Source organism: Elephantulus edwardii, unplaced genomic scaffold (genome assembly GCF_000299155.1).
Source record: "Elephantulus edwardii isolate Elephantulus edwardi_28Jun2011 unplaced genomic scaffold, EleEdw1.0 scaffold00038, whole genome shotgun sequence".
NCBI classification, from domain to species: domain Eukaryota; kingdom Metazoa; phylum Chordata; class Mammalia; order Macroscelidea; family Macroscelididae; genus Elephantulus; species Elephantulus edwardii.
Window position 1 is genome coordinate 12,492,742 of NW_006399788.1, and position 20,084 is coordinate 12,512,825.

Genomic DNA, 20,084 nt, shown 5'->3' on the forward strand with positions numbered 1-20,084 from the left:
CGAGGTGTGGAGAGGTGAGAAGATAGACCTTTCACCCCCAGTGACTGGTACTTGAGACTTGACAGGGAAAACTAACTGTTGATGGAAGTAGAAGAGGAACTGTCCAAAATACTTTAACAGAAAGCCATAAAATGTATTGCTCTGTGCCAATCTTTCTAATTCCTGATGGTATAGGGTGATGGAAATAATGTACTAATCTTGGCAGGAAGAACTAATACATTCCCAAAGGAGCCACAAAGAGAAAAGCATCCATGGACTGTTATATCATCTTCCTAATATATTTCCTTACTTCCATTCCCCATGATTTTGTCAGTTCTCAAAATTCTCTCTCCAAAATATCAACCTGACTGTGAAATTACACAACTCAAAGTCCTTTGATGTCTTCTTAATGCCAACAAAATAATGCAAACATATGTGTATGTGCAACAGTGGGGAGTTCTGGTGGCTTATTTCATAGAGAGTTGTAGGGCTAACCCGAAGGTCATGACTCTCTGGCAGTTCGAATCCACCAGTAGCTGTGAGGGAAAAAGATAGACAATCTCTTGTGCCATTTATAGCCTTGAAAAATCCACTGGTGGATCAACTCTGAGTCACTTCTGACTAAACAGCAATGAGGAGGAAGAGAAAAGGCATATAAAGTTCTCCAGCATCTAGACCAAAGTCATCTCTGTGGCTTCTTGTTCTGTCACCATCGACACATCTCCATGTGTTTGCAAAAATAGGAAATTTTTCCTTGTAGACTAATAATGACACGTTCCTTTCTGTTTGCCTTTTCTATACACTGTCCACCTTCTTGGACTTCCACTACGCATGTCCAAGTCATAGCCATCTGCACATACCCCTCATTTACTTACCATCTCCATGCCACACCTCCCACCTCTGCCAAAATGGAAATTCTCTTTCTCTCTCTCTTCTGCTCCTTTGCTTGTCTTATGACACTTTTTACATCCTGTATTACACCATAATTATTTTTACAAATCCTTTGTGCTTTCCTTTAAATTATAAAATCTCTTCATGGGGAAACTGTTGTGTCTATTTTATCTCCTTCACTAAGAGCACCTTGCAAAGTCCATGGTGGCTTCTCAAATGTTTATTTACTGAATTACTGAAGAATAAGTATTCAATCTGCTTTACAACTCTTCATATCTGTTCTTGGCACTGTTTTGTACCAATCTGCCACTGGGGGCAAGATTGCTAAGCAGTTGTCAAATACAGGTAGTTACAAGAAAGGTTCTGTATGAACTGGCAAAGGACTTAGTCATCCAATCTCTTCAAATGACTGTTCTTGGCAGTTAGAGATTAATCTGTCAACTAATATTTACTGAGCTCTATTGTATCGTGTCTAGATAGTTGCTGTGGGGGGTGCAGAATAATAAGAGCTATTATCTTTTAAATATGTCCTGTCAGATGCTAAGTGGACACCTTATATAAATTAATATATACTATTCAACAAATCAGAGAGATAGTAATGTTGTTGACAAATGTTAGCATCAAGACTTAAATGACATATGGTAGTTAGCATTTTGAAAGTAACATCATATCTGAAAATATAAAACAGGCAAAAATATGTGTATGAAAGAGAGAATATTCATGTATATCCTAATAAAAGTGATCCCATATGAAAAATGCCAAAAATAAAAGATTTTCACTAACAGAATTGATGAGGACGTAGGATCTAAACTTAGCCTTGGGGGAAAAAAAGGTAAGCTTAGCAACGGTATAAAGCTCAAGGAAATGTGGTATTTAAGGTAGAAATGGTACATAAAAAAACAAAATGCTTCAGGATTGTTTGCGGAACAGGATTCATAGAGAAAGAAATGCTGAGACTAGAAAGTTGGAACCTATCTACCACCCACTTACCTAGTTTTCATAGCATTTTTCACAGTTAGTAAATAAGATGTTTATTTGTGTGATTATTTAAGCTGTAAGCTCCATGATCGTAGGCATCATGCCTGATCTATTCCCTGCTGGCACTTCAGTGCCAGGGGTTCACAAATATTTGCTTAATAGCAACAACAGAAGGAGTTATGAAATGAATAAAGGATTAAATAAACTCATTTGCAGACAACTAAGCTAGTTTATATCATATCCTAAAACTGATCAAGTTCAGGTACACTGGCCCATCATGTAGACTAAGTAAGTCTAAGACGTGAAAACTAACTGCAGACCTGGACATCAGCACTGGTAATCCTGCACTAACATCCTTTAAGATGCCAAGAGAGTGTGTTTCCCTTAGGAAATTGAGTTTCTTTTTTATTGCTTGGCTCAGACTCCTCCAATGAAGTGTTTCAACCCGCAGGGACTTTTTTCTGGATCAGCAAGCAGCAGAATCCCTTCTCTGACCTGCATCTCTCTGAAAAGACCAAGAAACTAGAAAAGGTCTTGCCACAAAACACAGGAAGAATTTAAAAGAAGGATGCATGTACATTGGGGAGATAATCTCTATGTCTTTGTGAAAAAATCTGAACCTTCTCTTCCCTCAGGAAGCAGGAGTGGCATCTACTTCCTAGACAACATGCCTCTGGAAACTCTCTGAACTTTGATAAATTACGATAGTTGTAGGAAGGCTTCAGGCCTTTTGTTCATAGGGTCGCTATGAGTCGTGCTTGACTTGACAGCAATCAACAACAACAACTTCTCTCAGAGAATTTTCACTTAAAAACACTTAATTGCCCAGGGCTACACTTCTGTAGACTTTTCACCAAACTATGTTCACCTATACTAGAGAAGAGGCATATATTAACAACTCTTACGAGCAAGAATGATGAATTAGTGTGCACAGCACCCTAATCTGAGTCCTTAACTTGCTGCTGCTGCTGCTGCTGCTGCTGCTGTTGTTGTTATTGTTATTGTTGGGTGCCACTGAGTGAGGTATGAACTTTATGAACAGCTGGCCTTAACCCTGTCCTGTTCTGTATCATCCTCATCATCTCTGAGACACTAGAGCCCATTGCTGAAGTCACTGTATCAACCCATCTCACTGGGGTCTTCCTTTCCTTTGCTGACCTTCCATCATTCTAAGCATGATGTCTCTTTCCAAGGAATAGCCTTGCCTACCTAGCCTAGCTACAGGTCCAAGGGTCCTTTACTAGGATCAGAGAAATCAGCGCCGTGAGGCAATGTAAAGGTCACTCAGTAACCCAGCACTCTTAGTGTTATAAACAGGGAAACTGAGGCCCAGGAGGAAGAACCTCCATAGCATTAGTTAGAGAATGATCTGGACCTGCAAGCCCACTGGTCCTTATCCAGGGCCCTTTCTGCTGCTCCATGCTGCCTCCCAGTCATACTATTGTTGCTGCTCTTGTTAGGGGTCATAGAGTCAAACAAGACTCATACCGACCCTATGAACAACAGACCAGAACCCTGTCGTAACCTCATAGTCTTTGACACGCTCAAACCAATTGCTGCAGTCACCATAAGTCCACCTTCTTGAGGGTCTTCCTCTCTTTCTCTGTCCCTCCACCTTTTCAAGCATGATGCCCTTCTCCCAGGGACTGATAGTCCATTAAACCAGTCATAAGATGCACTGTGACTTGTACAATCAGAGTTAATCCAGTACAGAGATAGTTCAACAGCCAACAGCGCCCACCACTTCCCAGAGAACAACTCCCCTCTCTAATGCTACCTGGAGTTCTTTCAGACCATATTGAAGCATTTCACTGACATAACACAAATCTCTCCCATTCAGTTCTAATTTCTGAACAATGTGGGGGGTTTCCCCCTTTTCTATTATACCAAAATCTCTTTGTAGCTTCCACCCTTTAACTAATATCACCCCTGAAACTGGCTCTGTAACCTTGGGTGTGTTACATAACTTCTTAAAACTAATTTGAGACTTTTCACAAAATTGAGGCTTTCATCAGTCATTGAAGATTAATTAAGAAGATTATTTAATTAACACCAATTGCTTAGCACAATACTCAGCCCACAATAAGTGTCAAGTAAACGTTAGGTAAATGCTTTTTATTAACTGTACCCATCCTTCTGAGGGCCAAAATTCTTTATTTGGGAGATGTTACTACATATCTAGCCAGCTTGCTCCTTTCTGGGAAAAGGGAAGGGGTCTGGACATTTGTCTGAGCAGCCTTGGCCCACAGGAAGCTGCTGTGCTTTGTGGACATAAGCCCACCTAGAGCTTAACCTCAACTACTGCCCCAAACAACTTATGGACTGAAAAAAATAATGGGATCAAACACAATGCACATGCTATATAGATCAAGAGTGGGTTAATAGCTCGATAAATTAAAGGAAAGAAAAACACTCCAATGTTTACTATCAATGACAGAATATTCAGCCTGCATGCAGGTGGGCAATGGCACACCCTACAATTATTCTCTAACATTTTCCATCCCACAAAAAAAAAAAAGCCCTTCACTAGAGCAAAGCGATTCCCTTGGGAGAAGAATGGCACTAATGGCCCAGAGGAAAGAAGCAGAGAGAGGTGAGAAAGGGCTGGTCCAGGTGGCAGAGGAAGCACCAAGGAGAACCTGGGCCAGCGGTGAGAGCAGAGGGTGAGGATGCTACCATGATGGAGGCAGGAAAAAGTTTATTTAAAAAAGACAGTCACAGGGAAATCCCTTGCAGGTAACAAAACACTAGAATTTTTTTTTCCCCATAAGTTTTTGAATGAGGGTCCTTCTTTTCTTTGTTTGACTTCTAGATAAAGCAAAGAAAGAGATCTCATCAGTCTAGCACTTAAAATGATGCTTCTGGGAGCAGAGCTCAGAAATGTCTGAGAATATCATTCTAAAACAAAACAAAACAAAAAACAGGAAGAAGCATGGAGTATGTGCAACAAAGGTCAGGCTTGCCCTTTTATTAATAACAAAAAAAAAAAATACCTAACCAGTATACACCAGAGTAGCCTGCAAAGATCCAAAAGGAAATCTCTCCTCAAACCATCTGGCTTTTTGTGGTATTGCAAGGAAAATAATCAGAGGGGCTTCCTGCACACCCCTTCTCTCAAGTCAGTGAGCCTATTACTTAAATACTTCTTCAAGGACCACCAGATTATTCCAACCCTCAGAAACTAGCAAGGATATTCAGAAGAAGCTTCTAGACAGAGAAGAGAGTTTGACAAGAATACAGCCTATGGTAAATAAAGTTGAATTAGAAACCACAAAATGTAAATCAGCTGCAGCCTCTTCAATTTTCATCTGCCACACAGATATTTGAAGACAAGCTTTAGGTTGAAGACCACAGTCAAGATATTATTCGTTTTGGTTTTGTTCTATTTTGCTTCTTTGTTTTCAGACAGTTTGGCTTTGTGCACTAAAAATTAATAAGCTTTACTCCTGTTACATCCATGCATACATTTACATAGAAGGAAGACTCCACTGGGGACCTACGTTGCAGCAGCAAGTCCTGCTGGGGCTGCGGGTTGGCTTGGTTTGTGGAGATGGGTGTGCTCCCCTAGAATTCATAAAAGCATGCTGAAAAGACAACTGAAAACATTAAGAAAATATATCTATTCCAAAAGAGATAAAAGCACAGAAGAATTTAGGGGGTGGGGTGAGAAGAAGACAGAAAATCCAAATTGGAGGCTAAGTCTTAGGAAGTGGAGAACTAAGTTACTGAGGGAGGTGCTCCCTTCTAAAAGCCAGCACTTTTCATTGAAGAGCCACAAGGTAGTAAATGTTATTCTGAATATCTCGAGCATATATCTTAAGATATGCTTAATATCTCAAACATATGCCTTGAGATATACGATCAACAGGATATGGGCACAAAACTAACTAAAAAGTCAAGTTGCTTTATTTTTTAGCTGGAAATCTACTGAGTGAGCACAGTTACACTGGTGGCTTAGTGCCAGTAAAAAACTCCGACTACTGATGATATCAAAGGCATTTCTGGGATGAAAGTTTTATTTCCCATTCTGTTAAATGTTTCTTTCTGTTTAATTAAAATAAAATTGCACCTGAATCATTATTTGTTCATTGCAATTTGGCAATCAAAACTTTTGCAAATCCTTGGATTCATGAAAGAAAGAAAAGGGGGGAGAGGACCCTTGGTGAGGAAATGTTTGTTGTCTCTCCTCAAATCTCCCCCCAATACACACACACACTTTTGAGAGAACATGCAAGCCTCACTACAGCCACAGAGGAACATGCCTGTCGCATGAGAAAACTCTAAGAGAGACAGTGTAAATTAACTGCATCTGGTCAGAACGGGTGAGAAGGAGGAGGAGATAATTAGTTGGCATTATAGGAACAAGGGCAAAGAAGAGAGTTCTATATTTACTCAGAGGAAATCCAAAATACACTACTTTGCACCCGGTTAGGGCTCATGGGAGAACTCGTCACCTCCAAGTTGGCAGATGTTGAAGCCAGGGACACACACTTCAACCAAATCCCAGATGACACAAACCACCCACCCCACCTCCAGCAAGTGAAAACTTGACTTTAGCTCCTGTTTCTTCTTCAGGTGAATGCAAAGAGGCCAAGGCAAGCCCAAGTAATGCTCATGAACGACAAGGCAAGATTTCTATGAGGAAGCAATATTGTCAGGCAGAGGTCGACGATAAGCAAACCAAACAAATGCATCTGTTTACAATAAAGCAGGGTCTCCTAAAATTTTATACTGGTCAGTTTACAACACCCGTTGGGATGCACATCTCCACGTGTACAAGTGCAACATTTCGGAAGTAATGCATATTTCAACTGATGCAGAGATATCTCTGGGTTGTTTTATTGTACATAGGATAATAAAAATAAATGCCACAGTTACATAAAATGCCACAACATGTAGCCAGAATATAATGTCAATCTTCTAATAAGAATGCAGGACATTCTCACCCAGACATTTACCCAGTATGAAAAGTCATTTCCCCAAAAAGATGCAAAAGATTATACTTTCTTTGGCACATGTGTCTCACATAGGGAGAAAACAAGCATATTCAGCATTATCCATGGATACACGTTACATGAACTATTTCTCAGTGGAAAGCTGTTAATATGTGTGCTTATAGGATGTAAGGTGCACGTTAGCATTTACAGGTTTGCAGAGGTTTCTAAAGCTGGTTTATGGGTTATGGAGTGTTTATTGCAAGGAAAGAAGTAGCATTCTTGAGGTTAAGAGTACCTTCTTGAAAAGGGAGCTGACATTGGTAAAAGATTAAATGAAGATTAGTGAGCTCAGTCTGTACCCTAGAAAGAACCTGAAATCTGGAACTCCAACTAAGCTGCCCTTTCCTGACTCAAATTTCCCCAGTGGATCCCAAGGGTATCCTTGTGAGGAGGTAAATGATGTCACCTGCAATCAGCAGACCCAACTGGTATTAGTCAGAATACAAGGTGTCAAGAAAACCATGGTTTGTTGTCAGCACTGTCCTAACTAGCTGTGTGACTTGAGCAAACTATATCACCAAGCCAGGGTTCCACTTTTTCATTTCTAAAATGAGAAAGAGTGCTAACTCTAAAGACACCTTGTAACTCTCATCAATTTCAGAAAATAAAAACATACTTCAGATATTCCAAGTAGTTCCCTAAAATTGAATTGTTCTCCTAAAATGGAGCAGAAACCATACACATGCCACAAATATTTTCTATTTGGATATCATTCTCCCTCCAAGCACCTCAGAGAACTCTACTGATCTTTTGATAGCCTCAGGAAGTACCCTCCAACACATCACTACACAATGAATAACAAAGATGCTGAGTGTTTTGTCCAAGGTCAGTAGGTAGGATAGGATCAGAATTCCATTCTTTTCATTTGTATGGCTATACTATACTTTCCACGAAGAAACAAGGCCAGTTTTCTGGGAATTATGCCAGAGGTTCCATTCTCCCAACTGAGAATTCATTGGAATATTGGAATAACAACTTTGGAGACTGTGGTCTCTCCAATCCATTTCAGGACCTGGCTAGAAACACAAAAACTCAAAGAAAGAAGCAACAGGGAATTACTCGGTTTTTTAACGAAAGAGAAAAAATTAGGGGTGGGAATATGGGGTTTCTTAAAAATTACATGATTGCTGGAAGTTAATTTGGTATTTCTTAGTTGGTTTGTAAGTTCTGTTTCCAATCAGAAAAACAGACAGCTGAGGATGCCTAAATCACATTTCAGCGAATTAGCATCTTGTCCCAAAGAATCTCTCCTACACTGATTATAACATGGAACCAGAATGCAATCCTGCCTGGTTGAAAGCAATCTCACTCAGTGCAACAGAATTTGCCATAATGTCCTAAACCATAATCGAAACTGACACTCTTCAAGCCCAGCAACAATCACTGAGAATAGTGAAGGGGTCCCCTTCTAAGGGACTGATTGGCCCATGGCCTGTCTGGTCAGAACGCGGTGCACCCCTGACCACCTTTCACTATCCACAGATTCCTCACTGAGCTGGCGTTAGTGCACCTGGAAAAGAATCCCGTTACAGATTTCAAGGCACATGGACAAAAGACAGGTTTCTGGTGGGTTCCAAGACAGGCCAAGCAGAATGTGGCTGGACAAGCTTGATGCCTTAAGAGATCATGAAACCAATTTTGCAGCAAAACACCAATTGATTAGTATTCAAGATTGAAATTCAAGATAAGAGAAAACCAGCACGAGAAAAATCCCATGCTTGCCCTACCTGTCGATGATGACAGGGTCTGAAGGAGTCTCATTTCGGTTCCCACAGCTTTTCTTTTCGCAACATCGGCTGCAGATTGGAAGGAACAAAAAGAGCAAAATAAATTTACCGCTTCAAGAAAACACAATGTAAGAGCGTTCAATGTAAGCACATTCACAAAAATGAGTGTATCTTACGTAGCTTTCCAATTTTAACTACTTGATAGCAGAATTTTCGACCATGTTAAATTAATTTTTAATTGATTTTTTAAGAAAACACTCTAAAAGCCAAAATAAATCCATTCAAATTCCCCATAGCTTACAAACTTGCTGATTCTTAGCAAATCACAACTTTCCCAAGAACCATATTTGTAATCTGAACCTTTGACAGCTGAATTTTAAGATTAAAAAGTCACTTTCAGCTTAATGTTCAATGATCTTTATGATTGTGTACTTCGTCTTTTGTGTCTCAATAAATATGAGAAGCAAGAGAAAGAAGGAAAATGAATTAAATAGACCACAAGCCTGGGTTACAATAAATCTTATTTATATCATCTTTCTCCAGAGAACCGAGTGTACTTTACAAACATTCATTCACATCATTTTCAAAAGGTAGAGGAGGAAGAAGGCCAGGACTATGAGATGTATTTTAAAATTGTAAGAAAATGAGGTCAGAGGTTGCAGGATGATTTCATTAATAATTTTTTTTCACAAAGTCTGAAACAAAAACGAGCCTCAGGAACTGTGAACCCCTTAAAAACTCTACTTACCCAAAATTCCACTTAGCACTGTGTTGGATACTTGGTAGAAATTCATTAACTATTTGTGAATGGGATTACACGAACACAACAAGAACCCTTAGAGCAATTACAGTTGAAAGGAAACACTCAGAAGGACCTGAGCACAGAATAAAACATGCCAACTCAACGATACCTGCGTGGACACCTAGACAAATGCACAAAGGGCAAAGGAAGGTGGTGATCAGGAAGAGAGGAAGTCACCTCCTCATCATGCCTGTTTACTGGCCCCAAACTTCTGAATCCATCCCAATTCATTTCAAAAGCACTCTCAACTGTGGATGATTCAGGATGTAACCTTGAAATGGTTTCTAAGAAAAATATCATTTTCCATCCCAAGTGGAGAATATGTCTAATAAATGTTACTAGTAACCAAACTATATTTATCATGGAAAGTGTATTGCTCTTATATTATCATTAATATTATCACATGGCTTTAAATTATCATGGAAAGAGTATTGCTCTATCATAATTTCTTTCTAGCTAAAGATCAACATGGTACAATAGAAATATTGCTGACCTGGGAATTAGAGCTTTGAAATCTAACTTGACTCTGTCACTAACCAGCTGCTTTATTTAGTCAAATCTCTCACCTTCTGGGTTTTGCCTGCCTTATATTACAAAAAATAAAAAATAGAAAGTGTTGGACAAGATCATCTCTAGAATCCCATTAGCTTTAAAAAGGCCATGGGGCTAAAATTCTCAGCATAAAGGTGATGGCTGGGTAAGGGGTAGATGGAATCGAAGAGGCACAAGATACAGTTATGGATTTGCCTAGTGTCTCTCCACAGTCTACTGGACCTCTTTGATCCTCCACAGAATTGTTCCTGTTTTATTAAAGAAATGTTTTCAACATTTGAAATCCTGCTTCTCACATACAGTGATGTGTAGATTATGCAGTGAATAACTCTATCATTCTCAAGAAGTAAAACATACTTGAGAGACGTGAAAAATGTTCACCAAATGGATATGATGAGTTTTTAAGAAACATAATCAAATTAAAAAGAAGGGAAAACCATTGCCTTAGTTTTCTTAAATACAAAGTTAACTACTGGGACTTTCTGAAATAATATTTTGCCTTTGAAATTATATTAGGTCTTAACTTTCAAAAATTGCTATTCCTCCCAAGATTAATACCAATAAAAACGCTGGCCAGTTGCTCTCTGCCCCCCCTTCTTCCCCGCTACTCACCCCCATCACTTCCATCCTCTACCTCTTCTATTTCTGGAGTATTGCTTATGTCAACGTCATACCTCTGCAGCTCAGGCAACATGCTATTATTAATAACACTTAAAAAAAAACCAACAACACACAAAACACATCCATATATGCTATATACCTAAAGACTAGACATCACCAGCATGTCAACCTAACCCCAAATATGCATGGCACAATTTCCTGACAGGCACACACATACTGTCAAATATACCAATCCGTTTAGTTTGGGTAGGAATGATTCTGAAGAAGCCGAGCAAGTTTGTAAAATTGCTCAGCTGAATTCAGCTGCTTTCCATGGGGATTTCCTCTGGAGGAGAAGAAAAACAGATAAAAATGTAAGCCTGGAGCCAGTGCAATGCAATGTGAGGGATCAACTCAGAAAGAAAACGATACTCAAAGAAAAACTGCAAAGAAACTTTAGAACCCATTTCTAAACTTTAGCTTTCCGTTTTCCAACAGTACCATGTTTAAGTGTAATCTCCAATTTTAACATTCAACACAGAACAGCATTAAAAAGCATTCATTTAAATATTGGCTGAGAGCAGAAAAGTTATTAAAACAATAGAGCAAAACTGTGTGAGCCCCTACTTAGGTGCTTCTTAAAATTTCTCTTGGTCTCTAAGTTAGCAGAACCAATTCTTTTTCCTTTCTATTTAAAGTGGGGGGGGAGAGCTTATCAATGTATATTTGCTCTTTAATTTCTTAAATGGCATTCAGTCTTCTACAAATATTACTTCCAGCAAAAGAAAATGTGAGCTGAATGTGTTCATAGGCCCACACTGCAGAAGGACTACTCTGTATGTGAAGAGGTGAGAGTTTGTGGAAAGCTAGGTGAGAGTTTGTGGAAAGCTAGGAAATGGGGTCTCTAAACTACATCATGAAATCTACTCTCCCCCCACCCTTTCCTGTGGAGATATAACCCAAGTTCCCATTCACTTCTTAATGAAAGGGCTTAAGGGTTCTTTGCTACCAATAAAGTTTCTCCCTAGGTTTGAAATTTCTGACAAGTGTTCAAAAAACTGAAAATAAGAAAAAAACTTTATAAGAAAAGGCAATTGGGCGATAGGTTGAAACTGAGTTCTTAACTATGGCCAAAAGGCTCAGAATGCTCTTTTTTCCTAATGAATGAATGTGGAAGTTGTTCCTCTGATTCTTTGTTTGGTTTGATTTTATTTCGAAAGAAACCAAGAGTTCCTAGGACTTACTGGAGAAGCTTTTACCTGAATTTGTGTACAGGCCCATTGTAATCTCCTAACCATCACAAGAAATCCTTAAAAAGGGAGAGAGAGCACTGTGTGTGTGGGTGGGTGTGTTTTGAGGCCAGAGTGTTGGGTAAGAGACATTTTATTACAATTCTGAATTTTACCAGCATTTTTCTGAAAAGGAGGAGCAGAGGGATGAGAAATGATGGGTGGAGGAAAGGGGCATAAGGGAGGGAATCTTGAGCCATGGACACTCTTAGCCAAACTCCTGTTCAAGACAAGCACTCTTGTTCAAGACAACCAAACGTGTCCCTTTCCCCTCCAAAATGGTTTTTAAAATTCAACCCTCAACTTTCAAAAATCTGTCTCTAATTTCAAACTCAAATAAGCGCACAGCATGGTGGCTTTTGTTTTGTTTTCTTCTCTCCAACTCCTCCCTGCGATTGCATAACAAAAGTGTCTAAATTCACACCATCTGGCCGATAAAGACACTGGCCCCACTGCCCGGCTGGCCCATCTGATTAGGGCCCTGTCTAGCCTGCGCCTTGTGGCGAAAAGTCACAGCTGTGGGGTTTGCTCGCGCTCAATACAACTCTGTTATTAGCCAGCTGTAGGCCTTGAGACGACTTCTGTTCAAATTATAATATCTTTTAACCCTCTGAGCATTGAGGGCGCAGAGGTGGCTGGCAGCGACATAACAACTAGATTTCTCCTTGCTAATAATTGGCAAAGTGAACCGAAGCAGGGAAGAGAGGAGCACAGACAATTGGGAAAGGCAGAAAAAAGTTATTCCTAAAGAGATTTCTTTTATCCCTTTGCTTTGTTCCCCCTTGAAGCTAAACACCACCTCATGATCCTTTTACTAAAGAAGACAGAACACAAAACCATTGGGGGAAGTATCCAGGTATGCCTGCCAGATCCCCCATGCAAATGAGACCCAGGAGGTACAATGACTGCTGCGGAAGTGGACGTTTGATTCATCCCTCAATCACTGATAGCTCAAACTGGCTCAGGAAAATGTGGGCGAAGGAACCTTCTCCCCCCCACCCCAAGAATCAACCAGCTCTGAGTGACAGATGGAATGAGAACTTCCCATTTAGTTGTCTCCAATATTTGCTGCCCCTATATGTCACCCCCTACCCCACACACATACTTTCTCTTTCTCCAGATACAGTGATCATCCAATGGCTCATTTATTTACCCATAATTAATATTTGTTCTCAATTCTAGTTTAAGAAGGAAATAACAGAGCACTTTCCCAGGCCTCAAATGCGAGGAAGTTACAGTACATTAAATTTTTATATTGTGTTACTAATGCAGACTAAACTAGAGGGTTTAAAAATTGATGCTGCTACTTAAACAGCATAAAATGAGGAGGATTTGATTGGGCTTAAAAATAAAAATGTCATCTTTAAATACAGCTGGATGGAGCGTGCAGATATTACTTAATGTGATAGGTACAATTCGTCAAACAATGAGACTGGTTTTGTTTTGTTTTGTTTTTCATTTTTGCGTCTTGTTTTGTCTTGTGTTTTCTTCTGTATTCTTTTCTTTTAAGAAGGTAATCTTACCAAATAAAGACATTTAAATGAATTTGGGGGGGGGGGAAGTGCTCTTTGATTAGCCAAGCAAATAAAAACATTCTGTCTATTTAATCTAGGAATTACAGAGGACAACTTGAAATTGTTATTTTCTTTCTGAACTAATCTAACCAAGAGTACCACTCAGGGTTGCTGGGATAATTCTATTGCCCAATGCCTTGTCCAACTACCCAGGCAAGCCATCCTCAGTTGCCCTCATCTGAGGCCACTGGCAAAGCTGAACTTTTAATTTGGCAAGTTTGTTTTTCTAATATTTGGTCAAAACCAAAACAAACATGTCTGTTATGGTTTCTTTTGGACTAGGTTGGGAAGTGGGGACAGGGCTGCCCAGGAGCAGCCCATAAAACAGTCTGTATTAAATCAGACTGCCTGTAATTACCTTATACTAGCAAGTCTGCAGTTGGAAGACATTCCCTGAATGGTGAAGAAAGAATTGAGGTTTTTCCCTTCAAGAAGAGATATCAGAGGAAGAAGGGGGGGGGGGGGGGGAAGTGTGTGGAACAGACATTTACATTTTCTGGTGAAATCACCTCAGTCTAGGTAGCTTCTTTTTTTGACACCTTTTCTCATTCACTATGAGATTCTCAGCACTCAGCCCAATACCTGGCATGGAACCTAGCAGTAAATAAATACGTGTTGAAAGAATGAGTAGGCCTGTGGGAGAATTCCTCCTATTTTTCCCCCTCTTCAAGTCAAGAAAGGAGTAACCTGGGGCATTGAAATTGAGATAGACTTTATCTCTTAAAAGGTCCCACAACTTGTCCACTAGGACCCAGCGGTTGCTCTGAAGCGCACATTTCCCTGCTTCCCCACCCACAGCTGGGGACCCTCCCATCCCGTCACCTGGCAGTTCTGCCTGACCTAAGAAACTTCCTTGGAGCGTAAAATCCAAAGAAGCGACTCCCCTCTACAAAGAAAGAGTCTCACAGCACTGCCAGGTGCCTCAGTGGTGGGAAACGCCCTCGACAGGAGGGACTCGACCCTATGGGGGCCCCCTGTCCACACTGCGAGTCGTTTCAGTACTTTAACTCCTAGTGAATCGGTAACTCCACAAGTGTCGCCACCCATAAATCGACCTCCTCGGGCAGGCCAGTGTGTGCCCAGGTGGGTTCCGGAAAAGTCCTGACCCCAAACCCGCCGGCAGCGAGCGCTGCCCGCAGTCAAGGACAGTGGAGACAGCGGGCGCCCCAGGAAGTCGTGGAGTTGAAAACCTGAGTCAAGGGCGCCCCAAGAACCGCGCTTTAGATGGCAGTGGGTCCCCGTGAACTGGGCGCCGCGCTCCAGTCGGGAGTCTTGCTGGTGCGAGAGAGCAGCTCTCCTCAGGGACCCGGGGACGCCCCTCCAGCCGGCCGCGCCTCACTTGTGGGCGACAGTAAAGCCCCCCCCACCAAAAAAAGGCAGCTCTTACCTGCACATCACTTCGTGCGTCAAGAGAACTCGGCACATCTCTGGATTCTTATTCTGACCTTCGTAAGCTATGGGCTGCAGGGCGGCCATCAGGAGGGGAGAGGTGGAGAGAAGTGGGGGGATAAAGAAAGAGAACTTGAGAGCGAACTCTTCTTAGGAATTCCTGGCGCAGCACAGAACCCGGGCGGGTGGATACCCGGTTAATTTAAAGAGGAGTAATAATGTAGAAAAGTTCCTCCTATCTGAGGAATTCTTTCTTAGCAAAGGGGAATGTTGGGGAGTCCGGGGTGGAAGGCTGGATTCCCGGTACCTGCTGACTTTTCCTCACCTCTTCGCTCACCTTCCGCTGCCCCAGCATCTCCCCAATCGGATGGGAACTGAACGTAACATTTTTCCAGGGGGCACAGTGCTGAGGAAGCGTAGGGGAAGCCTGACCCAGAACATCCTGCAGGCTGACTAGGGGGGGACGCGACAGCCGGGAGAGCACCTGGTGGAAAGCAAGGCGAGCTCACCTGCTTGGTGACCGAGTCGATGAGCCGGACGTACAGGTCCTGCTCCGTGCGCACGCCTGCAAGGGAGGGAGGAGGGCGTCTGAGCACCTCGTAGGCACCCCCAAATCTGACTCTGGCGTTGAGGGTTGAGGCCCAAGAAATTTCTCCCAATTTGCTGTTACCAAGACTGAGTTATCATAGGGCAAGGGACCACCGCCACCCGGAGCTCCCGGCCCTGCCCCGCTCATCCCTCTTAGAGCCCTGCACTCCCCGGGCCCGCCCTACAGGCCTCCCACAAGGGAGGACGTCCAGGTCAGCCATCTCCCTTGATCCTGTACCCCAGCAGGCTCCGGCGCCCGCTGTCAGGTGCGCGCCGGCCGCTAGCTCACCGTTGCTGTAGAGAAGCTGTAACTTGTAGTGGGTGCCGTTATTGGTCTTCTCGTTCCCTTGTTCCTGGAAAGACATGCAACTTTCAGCTGAGCGCGCTCCCACACCGCCTTCTGTCACCTTGTTGCAGCTCAAAAGATGGCTTTGAACCACTCCCCGACCGGCCCCAGGGTCTAAGAACAAGGGCTTCTGCCCACACTGGCCCCCGAAACTTGCTAAGGTTCTTGGTCACTTGACCCCAGCCACATGCTCTTCTCTCTCAAAAATGCCCTTCCAAGTTTGAGCCTGAGTCCCGAGGACGCCACCTGTTTGCTGTCTTTAAATAGGCCCCCATTCAAACCATCCGTCCCTAGCCGGTCCTTCCGAAACTGAGGGTACTGCGGGGCATACACGTGGAGGGGCTTGTCATCTGGAAGAGTGACACTGGGGGCTTCATCTACCAAGACCTGAGCTGGCCAGACCACCAGCTCCAGACTGAGTCGCAGCCTTAAAGAAAGCGCCCCGCCTTTAAAGGTCAAGGTGATTGGTGCCCAGAGAGGACAAAGGCATTTTCCTTGGTCACAAATAGTCTGAGATGAATGGGCCTTCGTCTGAAATCAAACCCAGTCTGAAAAACAGGATCTGGGGGGCTCGAAGCAGGGGCCGCCTTTGGAGGAGAGAGGGACGGAGAGGATTAAGTGGGGGAAAGCGGGTTGAAGCCACCTCCCTCTGACAGGTGCAAAATAACAACAAAATAACCTAGAGAAAGGCTGGGTGACCTTGGCTACACTTTTTGAAACTCTGCTTGGGCGTTGCTCTGCGGTGGGCGCTGCTATAAGCCAGGAGGCTCCCGCAGCAGAGAGGGGAGCGCTTCCTACAGCGCGAAGTGCGGGGCGTGGGGACAGGAGGAGGCGCAGGGAAGGCGAGTGATTTAGAGTCCGAGGAGAGAAGCCTAGATGTGTCACCCCTGATGCTGGGAGCGGAAAAGCGTCCTGAATGACAGATGGGACAGTGAGAGAGCGGCGGGCAGGGGGGACCTCTCTTACTTTGTCGTTCTCCACAAAGTCCACGAAGGCCGTGCGCTCGATCTCCACGGGCTGGCCCTGCCTGTCGTAGAGCGCCAGCACGAAGTGGAAGAAGTTGGACTTCCTCAAGTTGGAGGGTGGCTGCTTCTCAAAGTGAGCCCGGGACAGAGCGACCCCGCTGCGCAGGAAGACGCGGGCCAGACACGGGGCAGAAGGGAAAAGAGAAGGACACGGCGTTAGCATCGTGCACACAGAGCCTCGCGAGCGGGAGAGCGAGTTCGCGCCCAGGGTCCCCGCCACTTGGCCTTCTCTTCACTCGGATTAAGAGTGGCTACTCCGGAGAGGAGGCACAGGGACCCTGGGAATCGGGGCGCGCCTCAGGCTACTGGGTGCCATTCCCGAGTTGTGCAGGCCCCAGGCGTCCTAGTGTTGGGCGGCTAGTGGGGATCCGTGACCCGGGTTTGGGGATAGAGTAGTTCTGGGGTCTGTTTCGTCCCCCAGTTCTTGCTGGCGTTCTCAGTAAAGAGGCAGGCATAATACACACATTTAGGGACACAAGCGCTTCTGAGGTAAGTAACCCTTTTGCTTCAAGGTAGGCATCACTACCCAAGAAGAGCCCCCCACAAGTTCACTCGGAAAGTCGGTGGGTAGGAAACCCCTTTCGTCGCGGGAAGCTTAGATGGAACTGAGAGATCCCTCGTCGGAAGAGGGGAGATCTCATCGCGCCCCCTTCCCTCGCTTTGCCGAAAAGTAGCAGCGCCCTCGGACCGTGGAAGGACTGTGTGCCGGACCAAGTACATCGCAGCGGGCTACTGTACAACCGAGGTGTTATCCAGGGACAACCCCCCCCCCAATTGATGGGCTTGGAGAAGCCAAAATGTGATTAGAGATCGTGTCCTCGCCTAAGGCCAAGGGGATGCGCTCGAGTGGCATTTCCCCTCTACCTAGGGTAAATCAAAGTTGGGGGACCCGGGAAGCGCCCTTAAGGCCACTTTCCCTCCTCGATCCGCAGTGGCTGGGGACAAACTGACACCCTCAAGCCCGGTAGAACTCGCTGCTGGGGCCCCGAGTACGCAGATGGCGGTGTTGCCCCGAGGCGCTGTGGGCTTCGGGCTCCGTGACCTCGAGTCCCAGCACTTGCACTCGTTGTTGGGCATAACTTTTAGGCTACAATATCCCCACCCTGGCTGCCTGTTTCAATTTCGCAAACTATTAATCGGGGGGAAAAGAAGAGAGGTGTCTTTAAGGAGCCCTGTTAGGAAATGCGCCTTGGGGCCACCCTGCGGAGCTAAGGGGGTGCCTTCAGCCCACTGAGTCCCCCAGAGCCAAGGCTGAGAGCCAGAGCCACAGACGGCGATCTGCCCAAGGGAGGCGGTCACTCGCCCGGGCTCCAGTCCCCTGAGCAATTCGACTTGGTTCCTCTCCTCCAAGACTGGCAACTGCCTCACTCTTCCCAGGGCACCTGGCAATATGGCCTGTCTGGGAAGAGGGTCAGTTCTCCGGGTGATGTACTGTCAGAAGGGTGGTAGAGGAGGCGTTATGTCAGGAGATGAAGCTTAGCTCTCAGCTCAGCGCTCAGCTCGTGGTCTGGGGGGAAGTGGATTGGCTGCCTCCCTCACGGAGAAGCACGAGGAGGCCACTCACCCCAGTTCAGTGTGATGGTGGAGGTGAGGGGCATAATGTCTGTGAGAGATCCCTGGAGGGAGGGAAGGTGCACAGAGCTAGCAGGACCAGGACGCTCTAGAAAGAAGCCCATTTCACAGAGCTGGAGAAACTAAAGGACAGTGGTTCCTAGGACTTTCTGGGGACTGGCCTCTTCTCTTTGCTTCACTTCTAACATTCTTTCTACTGTTACTTCTTCATCTGTTCTTTTCAATCCTTCTCTCTCTCTCTCTCCCCTCTTCACCCTGTGCGTGCGTTTAGCCCACTGTTGGATCCTTGATCTGTGGCTCCCATCTCTAGCCTGCTGGCTCCTATCCCCAGCTCCTGCAAGCCGCTCCGGCCTCTGCCTTCTGCTCGCCGCCGCCGCCGCCACCATCTGGCCGCGGGGCTCCCAGCTTCAGGAGCGGCCCTGCAAGATGCTGGAGGAGAAGCCGCAGCGGCGCGGGGAGACCCAGGCTGTCTCCCGCCGCCGCTCCCAGCTCGCGTCCTCCTGCGCGCTCAGCCGGTCGCCCGGCCCCACTCCACTCCCTCTCCACTCTGAGAACGAGGCTCTGGGTGCTGTTCGTTCTTTTTGAGTGTGTGAGGAAGAAGTGCAATGGCAACACCAACGACCCAAGCAAGTCAGAAACTCGAGTGCTGGCTGCCAGGCAAGTGTTCCCCTGACGGCAGAGACCTGCTTGCCGGAGGGAGGGCTGGCCCCAAACGCGCAGGGCCAGAGCGACAGATGGGAACAGTGAGAGAAAAAGATGAAGGATAAGGAGGACACAGAGATAGACAGAGCGAAGAGGAGGAAGAGACTTAGGGAGCATAGGGAGAGACTTAGGGAGCATAAGTGCGAGGCCCTTTCATTACCTCTGCGCCGCGACATTCGCATCCACCACGCCGACGTTCCGGACCCAGGACCTGACCGAATCCATCTCGGCGCCCAGTGATTTCTCTTTCAGGGTTGGTCCTCTTCCTAAACTGTCTTGAATCCCAAACATTTAAAAAGTCTTGCCCTTTACTGTCTTTAAAAAAAATATGTAAGTATAACAAAACAGTCCTGACTGGTCCCAGAGCTGCCACCAAACCGCTTCCTTCCAATGCAATCCGAGAAAAAGACCAAGTCGTGAAGTTTGTTTCTCTTGGAAAAAAAAAAAAGAAAGAAGCAAAGAAAAAAAGGGGGGGGGGGAAGATAATGGGTCCTTTGCTTCACGTGCAAGGTGGCAGACTGACGCAGTCAAAATAGGTGTTTTATCCGCAAGTTCAGATCTGCCACCTCAAACCCTCTGCCCTAGGTTGCTCGCATCCTTCCAGTCGTAGCGTTGCATCCAGAAACTGATCACAATTTAGACGCATCACCTGTTCTGGGAGGAACAGAAGATTGATGGCTGCCTAATCTCTCCCCTTCCTCCTTGTCCCCCCCTTCCAATTCCTCCCCTCCGTTCCAGTTTAGAAAAAAAAAATCCCCAACAGGATCAGTTGTAATAGGAAGGGGAAGACCCAAAGTCGAAAGGAGGCGGTGGCTGAGAGCTCCACGGAGCCGAGTTGCAGCCGCGCGCGAGCCCCATGAATGGGTTACTACGGCCCAGGCCGCGGGAGGCGGAGCCAGGGCCCGATAAAGCGGCTCATTTGCATGCACGCTCGGGATTGGCCAGTGCCGGGCAAGCCAGGCCGACGTCCTCCGGCGGCGCGCGCCACGCTCGGCGTTCTTGGGAGTCCTGGAGGTGAAAGGGTACCAAAAACTGCGCGCGGCGTGTGTTTTCCCGGACTCAGTGTGCGTACG

General features: G+C 45.1%; 1 protein-coding gene across 3 annotated transcripts in view; it reads right to left on the reverse strand.

Moving 5' to 3' along the window:
* Positions 1–19,302, reverse strand: part of EBF2 (early B-cell factor 2) — a 252,890-nt gene extending 233,588 nt beyond the window's left edge. For all 3 annotated transcript variants that reach the window (XM_006884848.1, XM_006884850.1, XM_006884849.1), the window contains exons 1-6: positions 19,172–19,302; positions 16,679–16,835; positions 15,656–15,719; positions 15,288–15,343; positions 14,777–14,850; positions 8,573–8,641 (exon numbers count right to left, since the gene is read on the reverse strand). In XM_006884848.1, the coding sequence (XP_006884910.1) occupies positions 8,573–8,641; positions 14,777–14,850; positions 15,288–15,343; positions 15,656–15,719; positions 16,679–16,835; positions 19,172–19,302 (551 nt within the window). The remainder of the gene's footprint in view (positions 1–8,572; positions 8,642–14,776; positions 14,851–15,287; positions 15,344–15,655; positions 15,720–16,678; positions 16,836–19,171) is intronic.
* Positions 19,303–20,084: the final 782 nt, after the last annotated feature.